Source organism: Oryctolagus cuniculus, chromosome 7 (assembly GCF_964237555.1).
Source record: "Oryctolagus cuniculus chromosome 7, mOryCun1.1, whole genome shotgun sequence".
NCBI lineage: Eukaryota > Metazoa > Chordata > Mammalia > Lagomorpha > Leporidae > Oryctolagus > Oryctolagus cuniculus.
Window position 1 is genome coordinate 55,039,442 of NC_091438.1, and position 21,103 is coordinate 55,060,544.

Genomic DNA, 21,103 nt, shown 5'->3' on the forward strand with positions numbered 1-21,103 from the left:
TCCCAAATTTATGTTTATATACTTTGACTTTTCCTTTAACTCTAGGTTAATGCAATTACCTTACTCAAACTCTCCACTTAGGTGTCCACTATAAGGTATCTCAAATACAGGTATCTTAGTACATATGGGTATCTGAAATCTAACATGTCCAAACACCTAAGCTCTTGACTGTGCGTCAAGCCTGCTCCTGCGCCAGGGTTCTCCATCTCAGTGAATCTTACCTCCACCTGCTGAGATGCCAGAAACCTTGGCGTCGCCCTTGATTCTGCTCTTCCCTCACTTTTCCACGTCAGAGGGAGTCCATCAGGAAATACGAATGGCCCTGTTCCTTCAACAGAGCCCTCTCACCTCTCGTACGCTGCCAGCACAGCCCAGGCCACCATCACCTCGCCCCTGGTGCATTGCAGGAGATGCCTAGTCTTTAGGTTTTTTCTCTTGGTCCCCACTGTGCTTGCTTAGCCAGAGTGCTCCTTTCGGATATAGCAAGTCAGATCATTTGCCTGGTCAAAACCATCTGATGGCTTTCTATCTCCTTTGGAGTGAAATCCACGCTCACCGCGTTCCATAAAGCTCTACAAGTGCTGACCATGGTTGCCTCTTAAATCTCACCTCCTACCACTCTGCCCCAGTTTTCAGCCAAGCATGCTCCTGCCTCAGGACTTGTCCTTCCAAAACACCATGCTGCATTTTTTTCCTAGCACGTCCATCACCACCCGTATCTCCAGTGTGTAGAACAGTGCCGTGGCGCATGTTAGATACTGAATACCTAGTTGCTAGTTGCGTGGGTCAGCGGTATACTACTTTTCCTATTTTAGTTTAGGTTGTTTGTGTGCTTGTCTACTACCCCCTGCTAGACCCCGTTTTAATCACCTCTGTAATTCCTACAGTTCCAAGTGTGGTGTACCTGCATGGATCAGGTGCTCATTACGTGTGTGCTGAATTAAATTGAACAATTGTCAAGCACTAGCCACAAGCTTTGTGACTTCAATCCAGTTCAGGTCATCTGGAAGGAGCACTGTGCCCCAAGGGTTTGTTCCTTTTTCTGATGGTCCCAGTTTCATTAGAACTTGGGCAGCAACCCTGGTGGGGGCAACAGCAGCCCAAACAGAGCTTCGTCGAGTGGAGAGAACGGAGAGGTATGGTCACAGTCCAGGCTATCTGTAACAGCCTTCTGCCAGGCCTTAGCATGCACAAGCAAGCTCCAGGGGAAAGTAGCAGAAGCAAAAGCGGCAAATGGTTGATTGGATCTGAGCTGCTAAGGTCACAAGCCCTGCCTTGGAGGGCAGGTACATCCATGTGTCTGCCACATAGTCCTATAGACAACCCATGATGAATCAGGCGCACCAAGATTTGTGCTTCTGTCGGATTCTGCCGTATTCTACAGAGCCAGTCAATTTGTTCTCTGACTTTGGAGTTTCACCCACTTGTCTGAGTGGTGGACTTTCTGCAATGCCATCTTTGGGCCTCATGACCCCCAGGACTGGTCTAGGAGAGGCTGAGCTATCCTGAGGTGTTTCCAATCAGGGCTCCTTTGGAAGGAATCCAGGTATAGCCTGCACTGAACGAAATTCAGGCTTAGAAGTGGGGGGTAGGACCTGCCACAGTACGCTAGGGATCATTTTACAAATTTACCTTAAAATCAAAGCTACTTGCAAAAATGGATGTAATTCCACCTTCAACTCATGCTCAAATATTTAAGTAGAAATAATTCACAAAACGTGTTGCTGTCTGCTTACATCTTCTGATGGCAACAGAACACTATCCAATTCCCCAGGTCACCGTCAGCTAGTTTGAAACTGCTTTGTCTTTTAATAAAAAAACTTTGGCATATGGAAAATTTGCTCCAAAAGTTTATCAGGGAAAGCAAAGCAAGTGCACATTTTATTTTTTAATAGACATCTTTTATTTGTATCTTTTTCTTAGCTTTTTAGTTGTCATCACAGTTAATATGTCTTTACACATCCAAATTAGTTATGTTTTCTTTCTGTGCATTTTTACTTATTTATTTTTAAGATTTTTATTTTTAAAAAATTTTAATTAGTTTTCAAAAGATTCCATATAGCTCATAGATAAATTCTAAGAATATAATGATGTTCCCTAAGGTAAAGAAACTCAACTTGGTGGGTATTTTTGCTTTTAACTTTTTAGTGGATTGGTGCCCAAAGTAATCTTTATCATTGACAACTATGCCAGGAAACCCACCCAAATCAAAGCAAGTGGAGAGTCACAGAGAAACAAGTAGCAGCTGTTCCAGACCATCTAGGGCTTTGGGAACAGCAGTCCACTGATAATTCATCAAGCCCCATTGAGCTGTTTGGGGCAGAAACACCAAAAAAGTCCTTATAGAAGTACAAGCCCATTGAGAATGTTAAGAAAAGGCTCTTCCAATTTTTTTTTGAAAATGCGCATCTAAGGCTCAAACCACTCCAACAGGCCAAAGTAGTACTGGTTACACCAAAGCAACAGAGAGCCCCCAGAGTATCCAAAAGCTGCTTAAGTACATTTGGGTCTTTCTTCCACACACCGGCTTAGAAAGAGCTTCTGGAAAAATCCCCAAATCATAATTTTATAGGCCCCTTTGTATTTTTTTTAAAGTTGTATTTATTTGAAAGGCAGAGTTACAGAGAAAGAGGGAGAGACAGAGATCTGTTGTCAGCTGGTTCACTCCACAAATGGCTGCTATAGCCAGGGCAAAGCCATAGGTCTCCCACATGAGTACTTGAACTCTCTTCTGCTGCTTTCCTAGCAGGGAGCTGGACTGGAAGTAGAGCAGCTGGAACCTTAACCAGCATTCGTGTGGGATGCTAGTATCACAGGTGGGGGTGGGCGTGGGGTGCTTAACCGGCTGCACCACAACACCTGCTGGCTCCTGGACTGGTTTTTAAAGCATTGGTCAATTCAAGAAGCCATTTTCCTTGGATAGTTTAGACTATTGTCAAAGTAAATTTTTTTGATATGTTGATTCAAATATATGTTAGCAAGTCTTCAGCAAAAACATATTTCCATCGTGAAACAAGTTTGACCGCCAATAAATGAAACCTTCCTAGGGATTCTTAATGCATACTGACATGTGGAAAGCTCTGAGCAAAGAAAGCTTTTAACCCAACAGTTCCCAAATACAGTTGACTATACAAACCTTGTTTTACCAGACTTCTTTTTGATAGTCCAAGGATGGGAAGCCCTGTGATTTCAAGGTCAAGATCAAGGTTCACTTCCTATTGAAATCATTCTTTCAATTTCTGGCTTCTGCAGCTCAGACTCTGCCTAGACACCAAGGCAAAGACAAAGAAATGTCTAGATTCCTGTACCCAGGTAGCTATTGACGCAACAGGAGAGGTGAACATGTACACAGATAGCTGGCATTTTCATGTGTCACGTGATGTAGGCTTTTCCTTACCCCGTCCTCACTGTCTGTGCAACACAATTTGGAACTCAAGCTGTTCACTAAATATTTTCCATATGTTTTTATAACCTCCCCCACTATACTGCTTGTAACTTAAAGACCAGTCTCATGCCTTGTACCTGCCTAGTATTCTTTATGGCATCTAGCATGGAACTGGGCACATAGTGTCAGCCAATGAAAATTGGTCTATTGATTCAAAGACTAAACTAGGTGATTCCTTGAATCCTCTTAAGTTTTGTGGTTCTAAGAGTCTTTTTCAAATATTGGTGCAATCCTGTACCTAAAAAATTAAGGTGAGCCACAGAAGTATTACCCAATTCATTAGCTCTAGTTTTCCAAAAGCTGTCTTAGTGCCACAGAAGTAACAAAATTAATGCTTTCCACAGCCAAATGAAACAATTCACTCTTTGCCTATGGACACAGCTCAAGTGTTAGAACATAAACCTTCCTGATTTGACCTTGTAAATGGAGAACAGCCAAGTTTCTGATTTTGCATATGGGCATCCTGGAAATGTTTAGCTGTTCATTATAGAATTTAATACAGATTAGGGTTAGCCACAATTGGTAACACTTGGGAAGCTGTTAATTTCTCTCTGGCAATTGCACTGTAAACTTTCTTCATAAATTTCAGATTTAAACTTGGCATTGTCATACGAATTTTATGCACATTTGTTTGATTTACATATGCTGAGTGGTTCCTAACTGTATGATCAGTCAACAGACAGCACCTCTGTTGCTTTATAGACTTGAGAATTCTTCAGAGTCATAGAAACTTAATTTCATAAGGGAAAGAGGAAGTGTACGTAGTGGGGGATAAATTACATTGGGTTCCATTATAATATGACAGGGTTTTTCAATTTGTGTCCTGTTGACATCTTCAGCCGCAAATTCCTTGTTGTGGGAGGTGGTCCTCAGCCTCTGCCCAGATACCGGTAGCACCTCTCAGAGCCCATAAACTACCAGCAATGTCTCCAGACATTGCCAGCTGTGCCCCGGGCGGGGCGGGGTGGGGGAGGGTGATTAAGGTCCATTCCAGAATAATGGCAGCTGATTTTTTTGTTTTGACAATGATCAGTTATGTTTCCAGAGAATGGAAATCAATATCCACTGTGCTTTGGAACCAGATAAATCTGTTTTCTTTCTAGCCTTTGTGGCTGGGTGCAAGTTATCCAGACTCTCTGAGTGTCAGTTTCGTTATTGGTACAAAAGGAGGAATACGTACCCCACACATGGTCACAAGCATAAGGGAGCCATGCATTGAAAAGCTTCTAGAATAACTGGCAAGGAGCAGATATGTATTAAATGGTCATGGTTCTTTTCCTCTCCTTCCCCCTCCTCCCATTACCCACTCCCTACCTCCCTCTCCAATGTCTGGGATGAATACAACCCAATCGTATGCACCACAAACAGCTTGCTGATTTCTTTCCAACTTTTTACTTCTACAGCATGGATAATGAGGCACTTACATTGTCTCCAAACCTCACGTGAGCTTTGGAGAACAGAACAGCCTAAATCAACAGTAGATAGAAGAGAATCTGCATTGCCAACCCTTTGCATTTAAGCCTAAGAAGTTCCAAATGCAGGGAATGTGCTCACACACACTGGAGCTGTTCCTCAGTTTCTTGTTCCATGTTCAGTGTGATAAGACCATAACTTGAGTAAATGAAGGGACTTCTCACAGGGTGACCGAGCCTTCCACCTGCACATAAGCCATCGATAGGCCTGGTCACTTCCCAGCAACACTCTCTGAGCCACTGCAGAGTGAAGATGTTCAGGCTGGGCACCAAGAGGTGGGGGAGCCCAACCTGAAAATGTATTTAGTGCAGTTCCAACCCTGAAGGATTTGCAGAGAGGACATACGGAAAGGGTTATGGACCCTGTTTTCATTAAAAAGGCATTATGACAACATTATGAGCCATTTGGAGAGGGGAAAGAGATCACCCAGGGTTCTCTCACTCAATTCAACTGTTTTCATTTTGTATATTTACTTCTAGGCCTGGCTCCTACACACATGTGATTTCTCTTGGCTGCAAGGTATTCCCATGTAGTCTCTTCAAACCTGCTTTTCCATTTTGCACAGATCACAAGCATTGCTGTCTTCAAATGACTGCATAGAAGTTCTTGGAAAAGAGTGTCTGTAAATAAACTCTTTATTGGAGAAAAGGTGGCTTCTGATTTTGCAGTTATAAGTCATTTAGTGGAGAGGAAAAGTCATGAATATAGCTTTTCCTCCCTTTCAGAATAATTTTCTTAGGGTAAAATTTCAAAAGGAGTTTGTTGGTAACTCAAATGGACATTTCTTTGATAGTTTTGCAGATAATAATTATCCAATTATTTTAAAATACATTTTGCAATTATTAAAGCTATTCATGGCTCATTACAAAATGCTTAGAAAATACAGAAAAGGGTAAAGAAACAAAAACTCCCCTGTACTCTCCTTAAACTACCGATATTATTTATGATTTATTGTTTATTTCCATCCAATATTTTCCCCTCATCTCTGTATTTCATACATGCATCTCTTTAAGATGAGTTTGTTTTTCAATACAACAGATCTTCAGAGAATTCATGGAATATACATATTATGAAAAACCTGTGGATTTCGACTGTTTGACATCCAAATAATCTTATCTTTTCATTTCATTTTCCACCAAGTTTTTGCAATCCCCTGATATGATCCAGACTTGGCTTCCTCAATGAGCAGTTAGAGAGGGCTCCAGCCGGACCTGTGGCAGCCAGAGGAGCGATTCTTTCCAGCATAATAAGGGGAGCTTGTTAGAGTGGCAAGGAGGGATGGCTTCAGTACACCCCGTGGCCTTCTGCTTAAAGGTCATCCACCTGCCCCTCTCCACTGAGGGGACCCTCTTCTCTCGCTGCTGTCCCGTGGAGCCTGGCTGATGCTCTGGTCAGTGGATGAGAGGCGTGGGAGGTGTAGCTAGGTTTGCCCCTCTCAGAGAGCCCACGCTGGCGAGCAAGGTGGTACCTCTCAGTACGTCCACCTGGGGGCCTTGTTTCTCCATGGGGGGAAGAGGCTTGCCCTCTCTCCAGTGGAGCACCACATGAAGTGGTTGGCTTCTAAAGGCGCCAGATGATACACAGCTTTAACAGCAGCGTCCCCCAGAATGAGGGTTCAGTGGGGAGCAGCTGTGCCCAGAGAATGGTACATGCAGGTCTCTTCCTCACGCACTCATTTGGTGGAATGACAGAGGAATCGCCCTCAATATTCATTCAATCTGTTGTCCATTCTCTTTCTCTCTCTCCCTTGCTCCCTCTTTCCTACTTCCCTTCCTTCCGTCCTGTCTTCCTCCCTCCCTCCTCCTTTGCCTCCTTCCTTTCTTCTTTGCTCTAGCCATCTTTTTATTCTGATTGCACACAATTGAGTCTGCAGAAGCTTCATGCTCTTAGAGCAAGAAGCCATCCTAGTTATCCAACCAGAAGGACTAACCTAGCACAACGGGCAACCCATCCGTTTTGTTGAGTGTCTTTATTTGGTTGAGGTAGCACCTGCCTCTTCCATTTCTGCCACTCATCCCAGTTTGTCTCCCCGCATGATGGAGAGCAGCTCTGAGAGTTTTCCTGAATTTGAAACACCCCTACTTCATCCCAATGGTTTTTGTTATGCGATGGTGTTCCCATGCCTTGTCTTCCTGGTTGGCCTCTGAAACTCACCACGCTAAGAGAGGGACTGAGGGTCTTGGGCAGAGCCTTGGATTCGCTGAGCTCATTCTCCGAGCAGCTGAGCGGAGGAATGGTGGAAGCACACCCCCGAGACAGGCCAGCGGCAGCTGCCGCCCCAGCAGCCTGCAGCCCAGACTTACAGACGGCACCTGGTGCCGCATGATGCAAACCCAGTGCACAGTCCAAGAACCTCATCATCTATCTCTGTTTGGATTTTGTTTGGTGTTTTATTAATGATAGTGGATTTGATTAAATGAAATTTTTACTATAACCGATTCCAGCTGGATCCAAGCATCAGTGGGAAATCCCTATTCCCCTCATTGTCCTTTCCACTCAAAATTTCTTTCCATGGCTTCTTCCCCGAATCTGATACTGGTAAGATCATGCCACGTCATTTATGTTAAGGGCTAGTCTGGCTCGCCTAGCCTGGCAGCCCTGCGATGAAGAACTTCCGAGTGAGAGCTGCTGTGTGCCTGGAATGTGGCCAGGTGCTAAGCTATGGGATGAAATCACTGCCTCATCTGTCAGGGCCATGCAGTCGTTGGGTTTGGGTTCAGCGTCGGAACTTTTCCGAATCACATGTGAATAGACCGCTCACTGCAGCATCATCGGTATCATCAGAAGCTGGTTCAGTGAAGTTTCGCTCTTGTTCGTGGCGTTGTTGCTCATTAGAAATGGTTATGACTACCCAGTGCTTGGATTTTTTTCTCAAGGGAAGTTCAGGAGTTGCATGTCTCCAGTACGGGCTGCGGACCGGGTCTGCTTGTGATTAGTGCAGCGGTTTCTTCCTCCTCGTCAGAGTTGATGTTGAGGCCGTGTTCAAAGGCTTTTCCCGGTCTGGGTCTTCCTCACACTCTGCCCTTTTCCTGGTCCTCTTCCCACACTGCTCTCCGTCTTGCTGCTGTTGTCCTTTGGGTCTCCTCTCCACCGCCCGTTGGCTTTGCCCATTCGCCTTGGCATTTTCTTGCCTCCGCCCCTCACTTCGTTTGCTGTCTCCACTCACTTTCTCCCAGTCCTGTCTTCTCTCGGTGTTCTCGCTATGGCTCCGTCTTACCCTTTCTGCTTTTTCAGTTTCCCTCTGTGATGTCAGCGGCTTGTCTAAGGGCAGAGCACATCCAAGCTCACCTAGTTCCTCCCAGTGCCTGCTGCTGTTGGCTGGGTCTAGCGTCTCCATTCAGGACTGTAATTCATACTGTAACACTCACCAAACAGCAAGCTGATGGGAAATGAGGTAGGCATTTCTCTCTCTGGCCTCTGACTAGAATCAGCAGATCTACCACAGGGCCAAGGCCATCATCACTGCCAGCATTAGTCAGATCCCCCAGGGTGGCTGGAGGGGATGGGCCAAGCCACATCCTTAGTGCCCAGTGTGTGTCCTTCGGATGTGTCACTCTACAGGTGACAGTGCTGCTCATGGGTGGTTTCATCTTCGCACTCACTGTTCTTTTTTTTAAGATTTATTTATTTATTTATTTGAAAGTCAGAGTTACACACAGAGACTGGAAAAGCAGAGAGAGGAGGAGAGAGAGAGAGAGAGAGAGAGAGAGGTTTTCCATCCACTGATTCACTCCCCAACTGGCCACAATGGCCAGACCTGTGCCAATCCGAAGCCAGGAGCCAGGAGCTTCTTCCGGGTCTCCCTCGCAGGTACAGGGACCCAAGGACTTGGGCCATCCTCCACTGCTTTCTCATGCCATTGCCGAGAGCTGGGTTGGTAGAGAAGCCAGGATTCGAACTGGCATTCATATGAGATGCCGGCACTGCAGGCGGCAGCTTTACCTGCTACACCACAGTGCCGGCCCCACACTCACTGTTCTTAGATGCAAAGACAGTGCCCCATCTCTTAAAGAGAGTTCCTAGATGCAGTGGATGGGTAGACTAGAAGAACTTCCATATTTTCACCCCAGTGCTTGCAATGACCACCACCGATCTGTTTTACACATAGCAGTGTGATTCCTAATATTAAACCAACGACTCATTTCAATGTTACCAATTAGAAGGGCTGACCTTCTCTTCTGGCTGGGTGGCCTGTGTGTTTTTCATGATGTGAGTTCCTCATACTCCTAATGAAAACGCCATTTCACCTGCTAACAATGAAAACAGCTGTATCTGCCTAACACACACACACACACACACACACTGATATAAGTAACTCAACCTCCTCCTATTTGCTTTATGATTTACTTCTGTTATACCAAGTGCTCATGGCAGAGAGCAGGAAGCCTGGACAATTGAATCCTTCTTGAGTAACTCACATGAATTCTGGGAAGTAAAGTCAACAATTCACAAATTGAATCCACTTCTGGATGTTCATCCACCAAGGACCTCTGACATTCAATCTCTTTGCATTTCTGTTCAGTGTTTATTGCTTTCCACTCGTCCCTCAAACCCAAGTCACTGCTTGGTAATTTCTTGTTTTAGAAAGTGACAAACAAAGCAAGCAAAGAAAACAGTGTATGTTTTGGACTAAAAATGAAATCATTAGGGTAAGTTTCTATTCTTGTCCCCTGGAATTTTACTCTGGTTCTGATTAAGCTCAACAAAGATATTGTATTTGATGTTTTCCTGTAAATGTATGAGATGGTTTGCTGTTGCATGTCCATGAATGGAAATAGTAACAGACTCCACTTGGCTTCCTCAGCCTCTGGCTTGGTCTTCACACCCAAAAAGCCAACCAACAAAGAATCACATCCCCAGCCCAGAGTGAGTAGTTCCTGTCTTGCTTCTCTGTGCAGAATCTGCAATAAGAGTAAATCTTACCCAGAAACTGTGGGAGAGTCTTAGAATAATAGCCACCTTCTGAGTTCTGTACATTGCAGCAAAGAGCAGCTAAACATTCCTCAGCATCTATCTCCCATGACTTATGTTTCCATCTGAATAATGGGTCCTTCCAGAATCTGATCGCAGTGGCTGGAGTGCTCCGTAAAGAGGGGGTACAGACTGTAGGCTCCTTCAGGGACTTTTTTTTTTTTTTGAACAGGCAGAGTTAGAGAGTGAGAGAGAGAGACAGAGAGAAAGGTCTTCCTTTTCCGTTGGTTCACCCCCCAAATGGCCACTATGGCCGGCGCTGCGCCGATCTGAAGCCAGGAGGCAGGCGCTTCCTCCTGGTCTCCCATGCGGGTGCAGGGCCCAAGCAGTTGGGCCATCCTCCACTGCCTTCCTGGGCCACAACAGAGAGCTGGCCTGGAAGAGGAGCAACCGGGACAGAATCCAGCTCCCCGACCGGGACTAGAACCTGGGGTGCTGGCTCCGCAGGCAGAGGATTAGCCTAGTGAGCCGTGGTGCCGGCCCTCCTTCAGGGTCTTAAGCGGGGAGAGTCTCCTGACATGTAAGTGGAGAAGTTGAGATATTCTACAAACTGGAGAATCAGCACTGGTGTTTTACAAGCAGTTATGTAAACTCAAGAATAGAAAATATGCAGAGTCCACCCATACATTATCCATATCACAATGCAGAAATTGACCTTGAATATTAAAACCAGAGGGCAGAAGCATTGCTTCTTTGAAGGGTTAGATCTGTGAACAGTGTAGAATAGGGTAAAAGGGATAGCACCGCAGAGCAAGAGGCCTGGGCTCTTACCCAGCATGCCATTCACTAAGCAATGCAAACTTGTACTTCCCACTTTGGCACTGAGGTGCAGTACCCATAGCTATAAAATGGAGAGCGATGCTCTCAGAAGGTGTCTGATGAGCGTTTAGAGAGGCAGTATAGAGAAAGTCCCCAATTTCATAGTGCTTGGCACATAATACACAAAACATGGTATTTATTACTTGCAGTAGTGGTTGTATTCAATCCTCACCCATAGTTTCTGCCATCTTCTAACATCTTTTGTACATCACATTATGTATTAATTGTACATCTGAAGTACAGGCAACGCTGTCCTTATGGGCGCCTCTGATGCAGCCTAGGCTATAGGCCTGAGGCACCTCTTGAGATTTCCATCCCATCCTTGCCCTTTCTCCCCAAAAGCCAGACCCTACTGAACCAAATGAAGGAGCTCCCCATGCAGTCTGAGCAGAAGAGGCAGCTAACCCAGCCTCCTCCAGGAGCAGGCAGCGGTCCCTCCTCGCATCTGGGTTAGCTTGCCTCTGTATTGAGCTGTACTGAGCTGTACTAGCCTTTGATCCTCAGGGAACTCCCCTCTTACAAGTAGACCAGCCACTGTCTTGGAGGTGGCCCGGGCAGAGGAACACTTGCTTCTGGAGGCCCAGAGAGGCCTAAGCACAAAATCTACTTGCCTTTAGATGTGAAGAAATGGGAGTCTTCAAGATGGACAGCAAAAATGGTGCACATATCTTTAATAGATGACATCGGGCAAATAGGAGTGCCTGGATGATTTTGGAGGACCTAGGCACATAACTCCTTCTCTGCATTTTAAAATGTGTGTGTGTGTGTGTGTGTATGTGTCCTTGTGACATTTACTCTTTTGAGATCATGCTAAAGATGTATCAAGGTTCAGACTAAAACATGTTGTCATCAACATTACTGCAAATACAAAGATGGCCAAAAAAAAAATCTCATAGGAAAAAAAACAGCTTCCCAAATGAATGCAGGAAAATAGCACAATGTAATATGTGGGAAACCAGGAATACTAATTTCTGGACCAAATTCTACTCATCACTCAGGAGTCGTGTAGACCTAATCCAGTCATGTAGTTACTTTGGAAGGGACTAAAACACCTCAAGTCCTGGTTCTCGCCTGCCTCTCTACTGATGGCATACCAAGGGCGGGGGGACTCTTTTCTGCCAAAGGCCATGTGGATATTTGTAACATTATTTATGGGCCTCACAAAATGATCAATTTAAAAACGAGCCTGCTATAGATTTATTGAATGTCAAGTTCCGCTTGTGGTTGCCTTGGCACAGCCACACCAAATGATGTCACAGACCTTATATAGTCCCTCGGTCTAAGTGAAGGCCTGGGGAAACATGGGTCAGACTTCCGTGACTCCAAAAAATTACAGAATTTTTTGGAGATGGTGATGGTTATAATGGTGATGGTAGTAATGCTGGTGGAGGTGGCAGTAGTGGTGAGAAAATGGTAGAAGTGGTAATCCTAATGGTGATAAGGGATGGTGGTGGTGAGGAAGTGTTGGAGGAGATGGAGGTGATGATGGTAGGATGGTGGTGGTCATGGTGATGGTGGTGGAGGAGATGGTGGTGATGGAGGTGGAAGAGCTTGGCAAAGGTGGTAGGAGCAGTGGTGATGGTTTGGGGAGATAATTGTGCTCTGCTAAATCAATCTGAATAAGAGACTTGACTTGTGTAACTGCTGTGATAGATTTCAGAAGTAGGCAGAGAGAAAAGAAGCAGTTTAAGTCCCAGGACTTAATGAACACACGAACACGGAGAGCATTTGGTACTGGCTCTGCTCAAGAATTTATGTTTTGAGATGATTCCTCTCTTGGGAACAATGCAGGCAAAACAAATATGCATAAGCAATTATACACTATCTACTGGTTGTAAAGTTTGGGTTTTTTTTTTTTTGAGATTGTTTTATTTTTATATTTGTATTTGTTTTTACTTTTCATCCTAACAAAGTTTGAATGCATGCAAGAGCACATCCAGTGTACATGGAAAATGGAATTAAGATAAGCTTATTTTGGTGCAAAACGTTTTTTAACATACAAAGGAAGTTGTATGTTAAACAAGTTCACAAAGTTAATACTTATTAAAAAATTCATGGATTTCAAAAATGCTTACTACTAAATTTATCTTTTAATTCCACTTTTCATGGGCTTTTTTTTTTAAAAAAAGATTTATCTGCTAATTTGAAAGGCAAAATGACAGAAAGAAGAGAAGACACAGAGAGAGGGGAAGGAGAAGAGAGAGAGAGACAGAGACAGAAACAGAGACAGAGAGAGACCTTTGATCCATTGGTTCACTCCTCAATTGGCCACAATGGCCGAGGTAGAGCCAGGCAAAATCCAGGAACTTCATCCTGAACTCCCACGTGGGTGGCAGGGTCCAAAGCACTTGGGCCTTCTCCTACTGCCTCCCCAGGTACATTAGCAGGGAGCTGAATCAGAAGAGGAGCAGCTGGGACTCAAACCAGCCCCCTGCTATGGGACGGCAGCGTTGCAAGCAGCAGCTTAGCCTGCTACACAACAGTGCCAGTCCCTCTGTGTACTTTCTGAAGTATAAGCACATGGGGAGTTTGGAAATCAGCCCCGTGGGAAGGAGGAAAGGTAGAAATAGCTCAAAAGAGAGCAGAGGCTGGAAGTCCTGGACACAGATGAATGAAAGCATCATGCAAAGAGCCCTTCTATTACAGACTGCACCAAAGGCTGCTGTAGGCACAGATTAAAAATCAGTGAGTCCCACAGCATGAAGAAGTGGCCCTGGGACAAGAGGTGAGAGCTGGAGCCAGACCTAGAGGCGAAGCCCAGAGGGAGCTGGGGGAGTCCATCAAGAACCCACCTTCCTGGGGACAAAGGGTGACACGCTTCGGACCAGACCTGGCAGAACAAGTCCCTGGAAGGCTTTTGACATGCAGCTCCTTCACAGACAGAGGCCTGGTGCCAGGGACTCGGCTGATTCACAAAGAAAGGAGTACAATGCTAACAAATGGTTTTCATTATCATCATGCAGTCTCCACCCTCATTCTGTATGTGTGCGCTGTGCTTTTTTCTTTATTTCTCATCTTCTCGGAGTTATAACTAAACAATGAGGTGATTGCCATCCCACTGGATTGCACAACATCACCAGCGGCTGCGTTGGAGCTCAGCCTTCTCCGAGGAAATTCGGGACAAAAATGAGCAAGCTGGAAATAAGCAGGGGTGTGTTGTGCACAACACCTGTGTACACTTCAAGCCCTGGTACCAAAGGCGGAATGGGAGCCTGCACTGTAGTCCCTCAGCAGTGCACCTGTCCGCCCACCGATGTGGCACTCTCCTTAGACGGAGCCTCATCTCACCAGAGGGAAAAGGAGACTTGCCCGGGTCTCCAGGAATGCAAACTGGGACCACTTGTTATTTCCCAAGACAATGGGTTGAATAAACTGGTGCAGCTGTGGGAAGAGTTTTTCAGCTCTGTTCAATAAACATGAAGTGTCTTCTCTAGGCCAGCTCCATGGATAAAAATACACCTAGAACCTCAAGAAGGCAATAAAAGTCAATTAATTGACAGTGCCTAAATTTGTCCCGCATCCCTGGATAACTGAGCATAAATGTGACCTTGAGGGTACCCTCTGTGTTGTGTGCACTTTCTCAATAGGCAACATCACCCTAAGCAAAGATGCTCTTAACTTTGCAGTGCTGGGGACGTGCTAGTGGCCGCTAACATCACTGTGTTCAGCCTGGCCGCAGCCCTAGCTGGCGCGGCTTCCTGCCTCTGACTGCAACAGGACTGAAGAAAATGGGCCGTTTCGCAAAGGAACATTTCCGTTGGCTACTCAGCATCTTCGCTGGCAAATGATTGCAGATAATCGGCCCACAGCTGCAGCCTGAGTGTGGCAGTTGCTCAGCTCCACCGAGCATGGGCGTGGTCACGACTGGGACCCAAAGCCGTAAGTTTTCCTGTCGGAGAGGACCACGTCGGGGCAGGGGATGGACCTCTGTACTCAGATCTGCCGGTAGCCAACTGCCTGATTTTGACTGTCTTTAATGATTATGAAGAAGAATGGATGCTGTTTATTTAGCATCAACGGGGTGCCGGGCAGTGGGTTCCACGCTTATTCTACTTAATCTTCGCAGTCACCTGATGTGGAAGGTACAATTCTTCCAGCTTTTGAGAGGCAACACTGCAACACTGAGACGCAGAGAGGTTAAGTCATTTGCTAAAGATCGCACAGCTGGTAAGTAGAGGGACCGAGATGCCACCAGCCCCAGGCCAATCTGTCAAGAGAAGCAGCTGGGCTGTGCAGAAGCCAGAGGCCCTCGGCAGCTGGAACAGTGTGCTTATGTCAGCCAGCGTGCTTATACAGATTCGAGGACAGTGGCTGTGACTCTCAATGTCAATCGTGGAAACTGTACCTCTCTCTCTCTCTTTCTCTCTCTCTCCCTCTCTCTCGCCTCTCTGTCTCTGCACACACGTGGGTTGACTGAGTGGGAGAAAACTGTCTGCCTTCGTCTCTGGAATTTCTAAGTACCCCACAACAGGCTCTGGCTCCCTGGGACCTGGTGTACTCCGTGGGTCTCCTGTTAGCTCTGCGGTGAATTCCGCCAGAGCAGATCTTTCCGTTTGTCCACCTGGGCCCTGTGAAACAAACCCCAAGAGGCGGAACCCTAGAAGATTGGGAATCTTCTGAAATATAAACTTCTGCATGTGACTCCAGTGACCTTAGAGAGACCACAGGGTTTCCTTCCAAGCTCATGAAGAGCCAGAACAAACGCCTTCACCTAAGCTCAGAAACGCCCTCAAGGTGCTGGAGCCATGGCATGTAGTGGGCTAAGCCTCCGTCTGTGGCACCGACACCTCATATGGGCACCAGTTCAAGACCCAGCTGCTCCACTTCTGATCCAGCTCTCTGCTATGGCCTGGGAAAGCAGTGGAAGATAGTCCAAGGCCTTGGCTCCCTGCCCCAACATGGGAGACCCAGAAGAAGCTCCTGGCTCCTGGCTTCGGATCAATGCAGCTCCAGCCGTTGTGGCCATCTGGGGAGTGAACCAGTGGATGGAAGACCTTTCTCTGTCTCTCCCCATCACTGTCTGTAACTCTGCCTCTCAAACAAATAAATAAAATAAAAAAAGGAGAGAGAGAGAAAGAGAAAGAAATGCCCTCAATAGCCACCCGTGAGACCTAAGTGTCTGCAGGCATTCTCACGGTCCGCCTTGGGCCTTTGCGCTGCTGCAGTGTGGAGCCCGCTGGGCCTGGGACAGCCAAAGCCAGGCAGCGGAAGCAGGTAAATCAGCACAAGGCCCTCCCCCGACAAGGACGCGCATGCACATGCATACACACACACACACACACACACACGGCAATAAATCTCCACTTCCAGCTCTTACCTTAGCCTCAGGTTGCCCAGGATTTGCATGTGCTGCATGTCCGGGCAGAGCCAGCTGTTATCTCCCTCATGCCTTGAGTCAGATTTTCTGGGTGTGAAGTCAGCAGACAAGCCAGTAAATGCCAGCACAGAGAGTGAGGGGGCCCCAGATGTGGCGGCAGCGGTCGTGTGGGTGCTGTGCACAGGGGAGGCATCTGGTGGGGCCTCCGGACTCGGTTTCCCCCACGCAGTGTTTGGTGCTGGCTGGCGACTTGTGATCCGTCTTTTCTTGGATGCAGGGTGATTGAGGTGCAGCGATTTTTGCAGTGAATCTGACGTCCAGCCGCTCCCACAGCAATGGCCTCGTCTCGTGGACACTCTAACGAGTAAGGGTGGCATTTTACTGGAATCCTTAAACTCAGGTCCCGTGACTCATCCCTTAGCCCTCCTTAGTTGAAGGATGGCTGCCTGCCTTTTAAAAAGCCCTGGAACCCTGGGTTGTCTGTGAAGCCTGGATTTCCCTGGTCTCTTTCAGGGCTGTAGCTTCTCTTCCTTTCTGAACTTCCATCTGAATTGCATTATGGACTCAGGCGTTGTAACATTTCTTGACCTATTGCTTTGGAAAACATACCACACACTGAGAGGGAAGCAGCCATAGCTGAAGAAGAGCTGAAGACGTTTAATCCTACTGAGCCTATATAGAAGCGGGGATTTGGACCCGAGTTAACACTCCCTGGCACTGTCTCGTTTTCATTCATGTACTCCATCCCAGGGTGGTCATCCAAGATCTGTGGACTGCAGACCTCCGTCGGTACCACTATCACTGAATGTGAACTGTGACTGCGACAACTTGAAGGTCACGTTTGTTCCCACTAACGCTGACTGCTCTTAGTCTCCAGTATGGGAACAGCAGAGCGTGGCAAGACCCAAAGCATAGCTGAAATAGATCTTTCTTCTTGTGGTTTAAGGATCAGCCAGTTGGAACCAAGGGGATGTTTTCTTAGGGTCGCAGAAAAGTTTGAAACACTATTGGATTGTTTTTGGCACTCAGCTCTAGATGGTAGATACAGCGTTAGTATTACCAAGTTGATGGGCTCCATTACTACGGCTGTTAATTTAACCAGTACATTCTTGAAAAAATAGTCTGCCTTCGCCTCTGTAACGGAGCACTGCTGTGTGTTTAGACGGCGTGCCTTCTACCATGTTGACGTACTTGTAATTGCCCACATTTGGCAAATCTCTCGGTGATGCTGGCCGCTGCACAGCTCATGAACTGTTCCCACTGGGTAAATGCCGCGCAGACCGTGGCCAGCCACACACCGTGGAAGGCCACTCACATGCGTGAAGTGAACATTTTTGTTCTGAAGATCAAGGGCAGCCAAGCACAAGGCTTTCTTCCTGGAGCTGTCTGACTCTCTGGGGAAATGCTAAGAAAGGTCTTGTAATTTACCCCAGCGCCTCCCAAAGAGACACAGGACCATTCCTGTCTTAGGGAAACGTGGCAACCGTCAGCACTGAAATGTTCAGTCGCAAAGAAGAGCAGTTTTGCTGAACCTCAGTGTCTTCCTCAACCCTCGGTGCCAGATGCACTATTTTCCTACTGGATATGCCAAAACCACTAAATAGTTAAAGCACATCAAATCAACTCAAAATGGCCAAAATTGAAATTGTTTTCCAAAAAAAAAAAAAAAAAGAAAAAAGAAAAAAGAAAAAAAAGAACTCTTAGTCAGCAATCCTTGCGGTCTTATTCCATACTAGAAAACTTCTGATTAGGCTAGAAATTAGGAAGACAGACTTGAACGTGAAAGACTTCAAATTCCTTTTCCCTTTGTGTACAGGCTCAGAGTAAGAACACAGGGGGAGAGGAGGGGATTGGGGGCGTGGTTACAGCCATGAAAACCAACAGCAGTGGCACCAACGATTCTTATTATCCCCTCCACCAATGTGTTCTTAGCACCTGCGATTCTCAGTGAGTTTTCCCCGTGCACAGAACTCTTCCAGGTGCAAACCAGGAGGAGGGGGGCTTCAGTTGCCCTGGCACCCTTGCTACCACGTGAGCTGCACTTGGGGCTCACCATTGCTCCAGAGCACAGTACCGGGTGGTGCAAGGATTTGGGTCGAGCATCCCCAGATCATTAGAATTCAAAATGCCAGCAAATAGTCCCTAGGCTTATTTATACTAAGCCAATTATAGCGCCAACACCAAGGAATATTTGAAGTAGCAAGTAAGCAGTAAAAGGCAAACAATGTGCCAATGTTGATTATGTCTGCTTATCAGGAGCAGCATTTCCTGATGCCTGCGTGCTGTATCTTCAGACCTTCTTGTCACCTTTCCTGTGACCACACCTGGACTTCCTATGTGCTGAGATATCCATTTCTTGATGATTTCTCTCAGTCTTCAGCTCACTGAAGCCAGTGCCAAGCCTCTGTTCTTCCTGCACCCCAGTGGCTCTCAGCCCTTCCTGCATGTTGGAATCACTCTGAGAGTGTTACAAGGTCTGTTGCCCAGGCACACTCTAGATCAATTAAGGCTGCATCGCTGGAATGGGACACAGGTGGAGGAGATTGTAAAACCTCCAGGAGGTTCCAGTGTGTGGCTGAGGTTGAGAGCCACTGATGGAGATGACTGGGGGACAGCAGAAAGTGGTACCCAGGGAGGTGCATGGAATCCTTCATGAAATTCTGGCGTGGGGCACTTAGTGGGATGCTGGTTGGCAGCATCAGCAGGTTCAAATAGCAGCAGAGGCACAGACAGCTCCTCTAAGCTACCTGATGCAAAGCTATTGGACAATTTGCCGGTAATCTAAGTTTCTTCACTGGAGTTGACCACAGTATCATTAAGAACTTAAGAATGTGATGGGGAGGCTACGGCAGTCATCAGGGGAGAGTCGTACAGACTTAACCTCAGGACTGCTCAGAAGAGCCCTCTCTCTCCCAACTCCAGCAGGCTCACAGCTGGTTGGACCAGGTTCCTGGAGTGATGGGTCCTGGCAGCATGGCCAAGAAGGGGGGAGGAGCTTCAACGTGCGATGGGCTGCCCCCTGGAAAGGTGCAGTCAAGTGAGCAGTCCACGGCTGTTGACTGACGCCAGCTCAGGTCTCTCTCTGTGCCTTGGAACCCTCACCTCCCAGGCAGGTTTTAGCTGGAGGACAGCCAGGGTAGAACCTCCTAAAGCCATGGTTCTTGAACTCCAGCATACATCAGCATCACCTGCTGGGCTTGTTAAACCACAGAGTATCTCACTTCACTCCCAGCGTTTCTGATGCAATAGGTCTGTGGAGGCGAACTTGCATTTCTAGCAAGATCCATGACACTCAATACTACTTTGAGAAGCATTGATTTAAAGCAAGAGACAGAGGCCAGGCCAGGGTCGAGAAGAGGTGCACCAGACTGGAATAGCATCCCTTTGGAACCCATAAGGAGGAACAGAAGTTAGTGTTGCAATGAGCTGGGGTTTTCTTCTATGCATTCATCCAAAGTGTGGGAGCCATCTGATTTCTGCTTAAATGAATCCCCCCAGGAGAACACACAGGTTTTAAATACAGACATATGCATGACAGATCGACATTAGAAGTTGATAATGTATAAACTGGATTTGACTTTAGAGCTTTAATCTTCACCAGCATGAGGCTGAAAACACTAACAATATCTGTGAGAATTTTTTAGTGTCTCAGTGTTCTGTAAAGGCATTTTCCAGCCAGGTAGCAAACTACCCATAACGACACTGAAACAGAGGAGGCCAAAGCAGAGGAGGTGCTGGACAGGGTCTCAAATATAACAACCAGGTGTCCAGATGACACTGGCGGGGGACCCTGGTGTGACCAAGATGACTTGGGCCCGAGGTATAGATACCAAGCCGGGGAACTGATGATAGTTGATCTACAGTCAGTCCCCCCAAGAAAGCAGGGACGCCTAGGAGTTGTGGAATTTCTCATGTACGTTGGCCTTCTCACTCTAATTTTCTAGTTGGAAGCCATCCTGGTTTGTGGTAGAATAGCCAAAATATTTCCCTACAAGTTATTCTTATTTCCCTGGTTTTTCCATAGATTAAAAGCAGGCGCTGTCTGTGTCCTGTAGGAAGCAGTTAAGCAGGCTGGCTACAGCAGTGAGATCTGCAAGTTCATTAGCACCTACTGATGTGTATGGTCCAGCGAGTACTCCTTCTCCTCCCCCGCAGCCCCTGCTAAGCTGTCCTCTACTTGGAGCCAAGTCTTGAACTCTGGGGCTATCTGATGCTTTTTCTCCCCTTCTTCCCTAACAAACTCCTATCCATCCTTAAAAACCTGTTCAGATCTTACTTCGTCTAGGAGCTTATGTCTCTGACTAGTCTGCCCAGATAAAACTAATTTAATTTCTTCCTCTACTATATTCCTATATATATATATCACACTTACCATAGTACACTTTACAGGTTTGTTCTTGTGCCCTGCTTTCATTATTATTTGCTATAGGGAGTACTAAGTCTTATTCTTTATGTACCTGGCACCAGGCAAAGTGACTGACCCAGGACCTGCCAAGCATCTACTTAGTGAACTAACTGAATTCCAGTGTTTGGGTGGAGAAAGTATTACTTGAGCTTCCAGTAATGTGCAGACTGGACAACATTAACTGCCCTAGAATCACAGATGATCAGAGCCAGAGGGGAGCTTTGCTGTCCTCTGTGCCAGCTGCTTGTCCTATGAAAGATCACGTGCACAGGTGCTCACGCGTGCCGAGTGGCTTTGCCAAGAGCCAGCGCGAACAGGAGCAGAGTGCAGGTCTGTGGGCCCGGGCTGGTGATCTGTCACTTACCCAGCTGAAGGGTCTGTGAAACAGATGAGCTCCTCTTCCCCATGAGCTGCCGAACAACACCCACCTCCTACCTGGGGGACACGACAGCGCTCTTTACTGCAGACTTAAACCTTGGTAAAGAGTGTTTGAGGAAGTTTGCATTGTGGCCCGAACTCCAGTTGAGTACTGGAAGGTTTTCTTGGCGCTTTTGGAGGCAAAGAGAGTATTTCGAGTAGTGGGAAGAGGAGTGCAAGCACCCAGGGCTTAGTTTCCTGACTTCTGGTGCAGGAAGGTAACTGCAGAGGCCCCTGCAGCACCCGCCCCAGGTCT

At 46.7% G+C, this 21,103-nt stretch overlaps 1 protein-coding gene across 5 annotated transcripts in view; it reads left to right on the forward strand.

Moving 5' to 3' along the window:
- Positions 1 to 21,103, forward strand: part of NGF (nerve growth factor) — a 53,437-nt gene that overhangs the window by 22,416 nt on the left and 9,918 nt on the right. For 2 of the 5 annotated variants that reach the window (XM_070076898.1, XM_051856130.2), the window contains exon 2: positions 16,303 to 16,389. The exons of 2 other annotated variants lie outside the window; for them this stretch is intronic. In XM_070076898.1, coding sequence (XP_069932999.1) covers positions 16,361 to 16,389 — 29 coding nt within the window. In that variant the 5' untranslated portion in view covers positions 16,303 to 16,360. Of the gene's footprint in view, positions 1 to 12,947; positions 14,588 to 16,302; positions 16,390 to 21,103 lie in introns of those variants that run through there. One more of the 5 variants, XM_070076897.1, reaches the window with a different exon arrangement.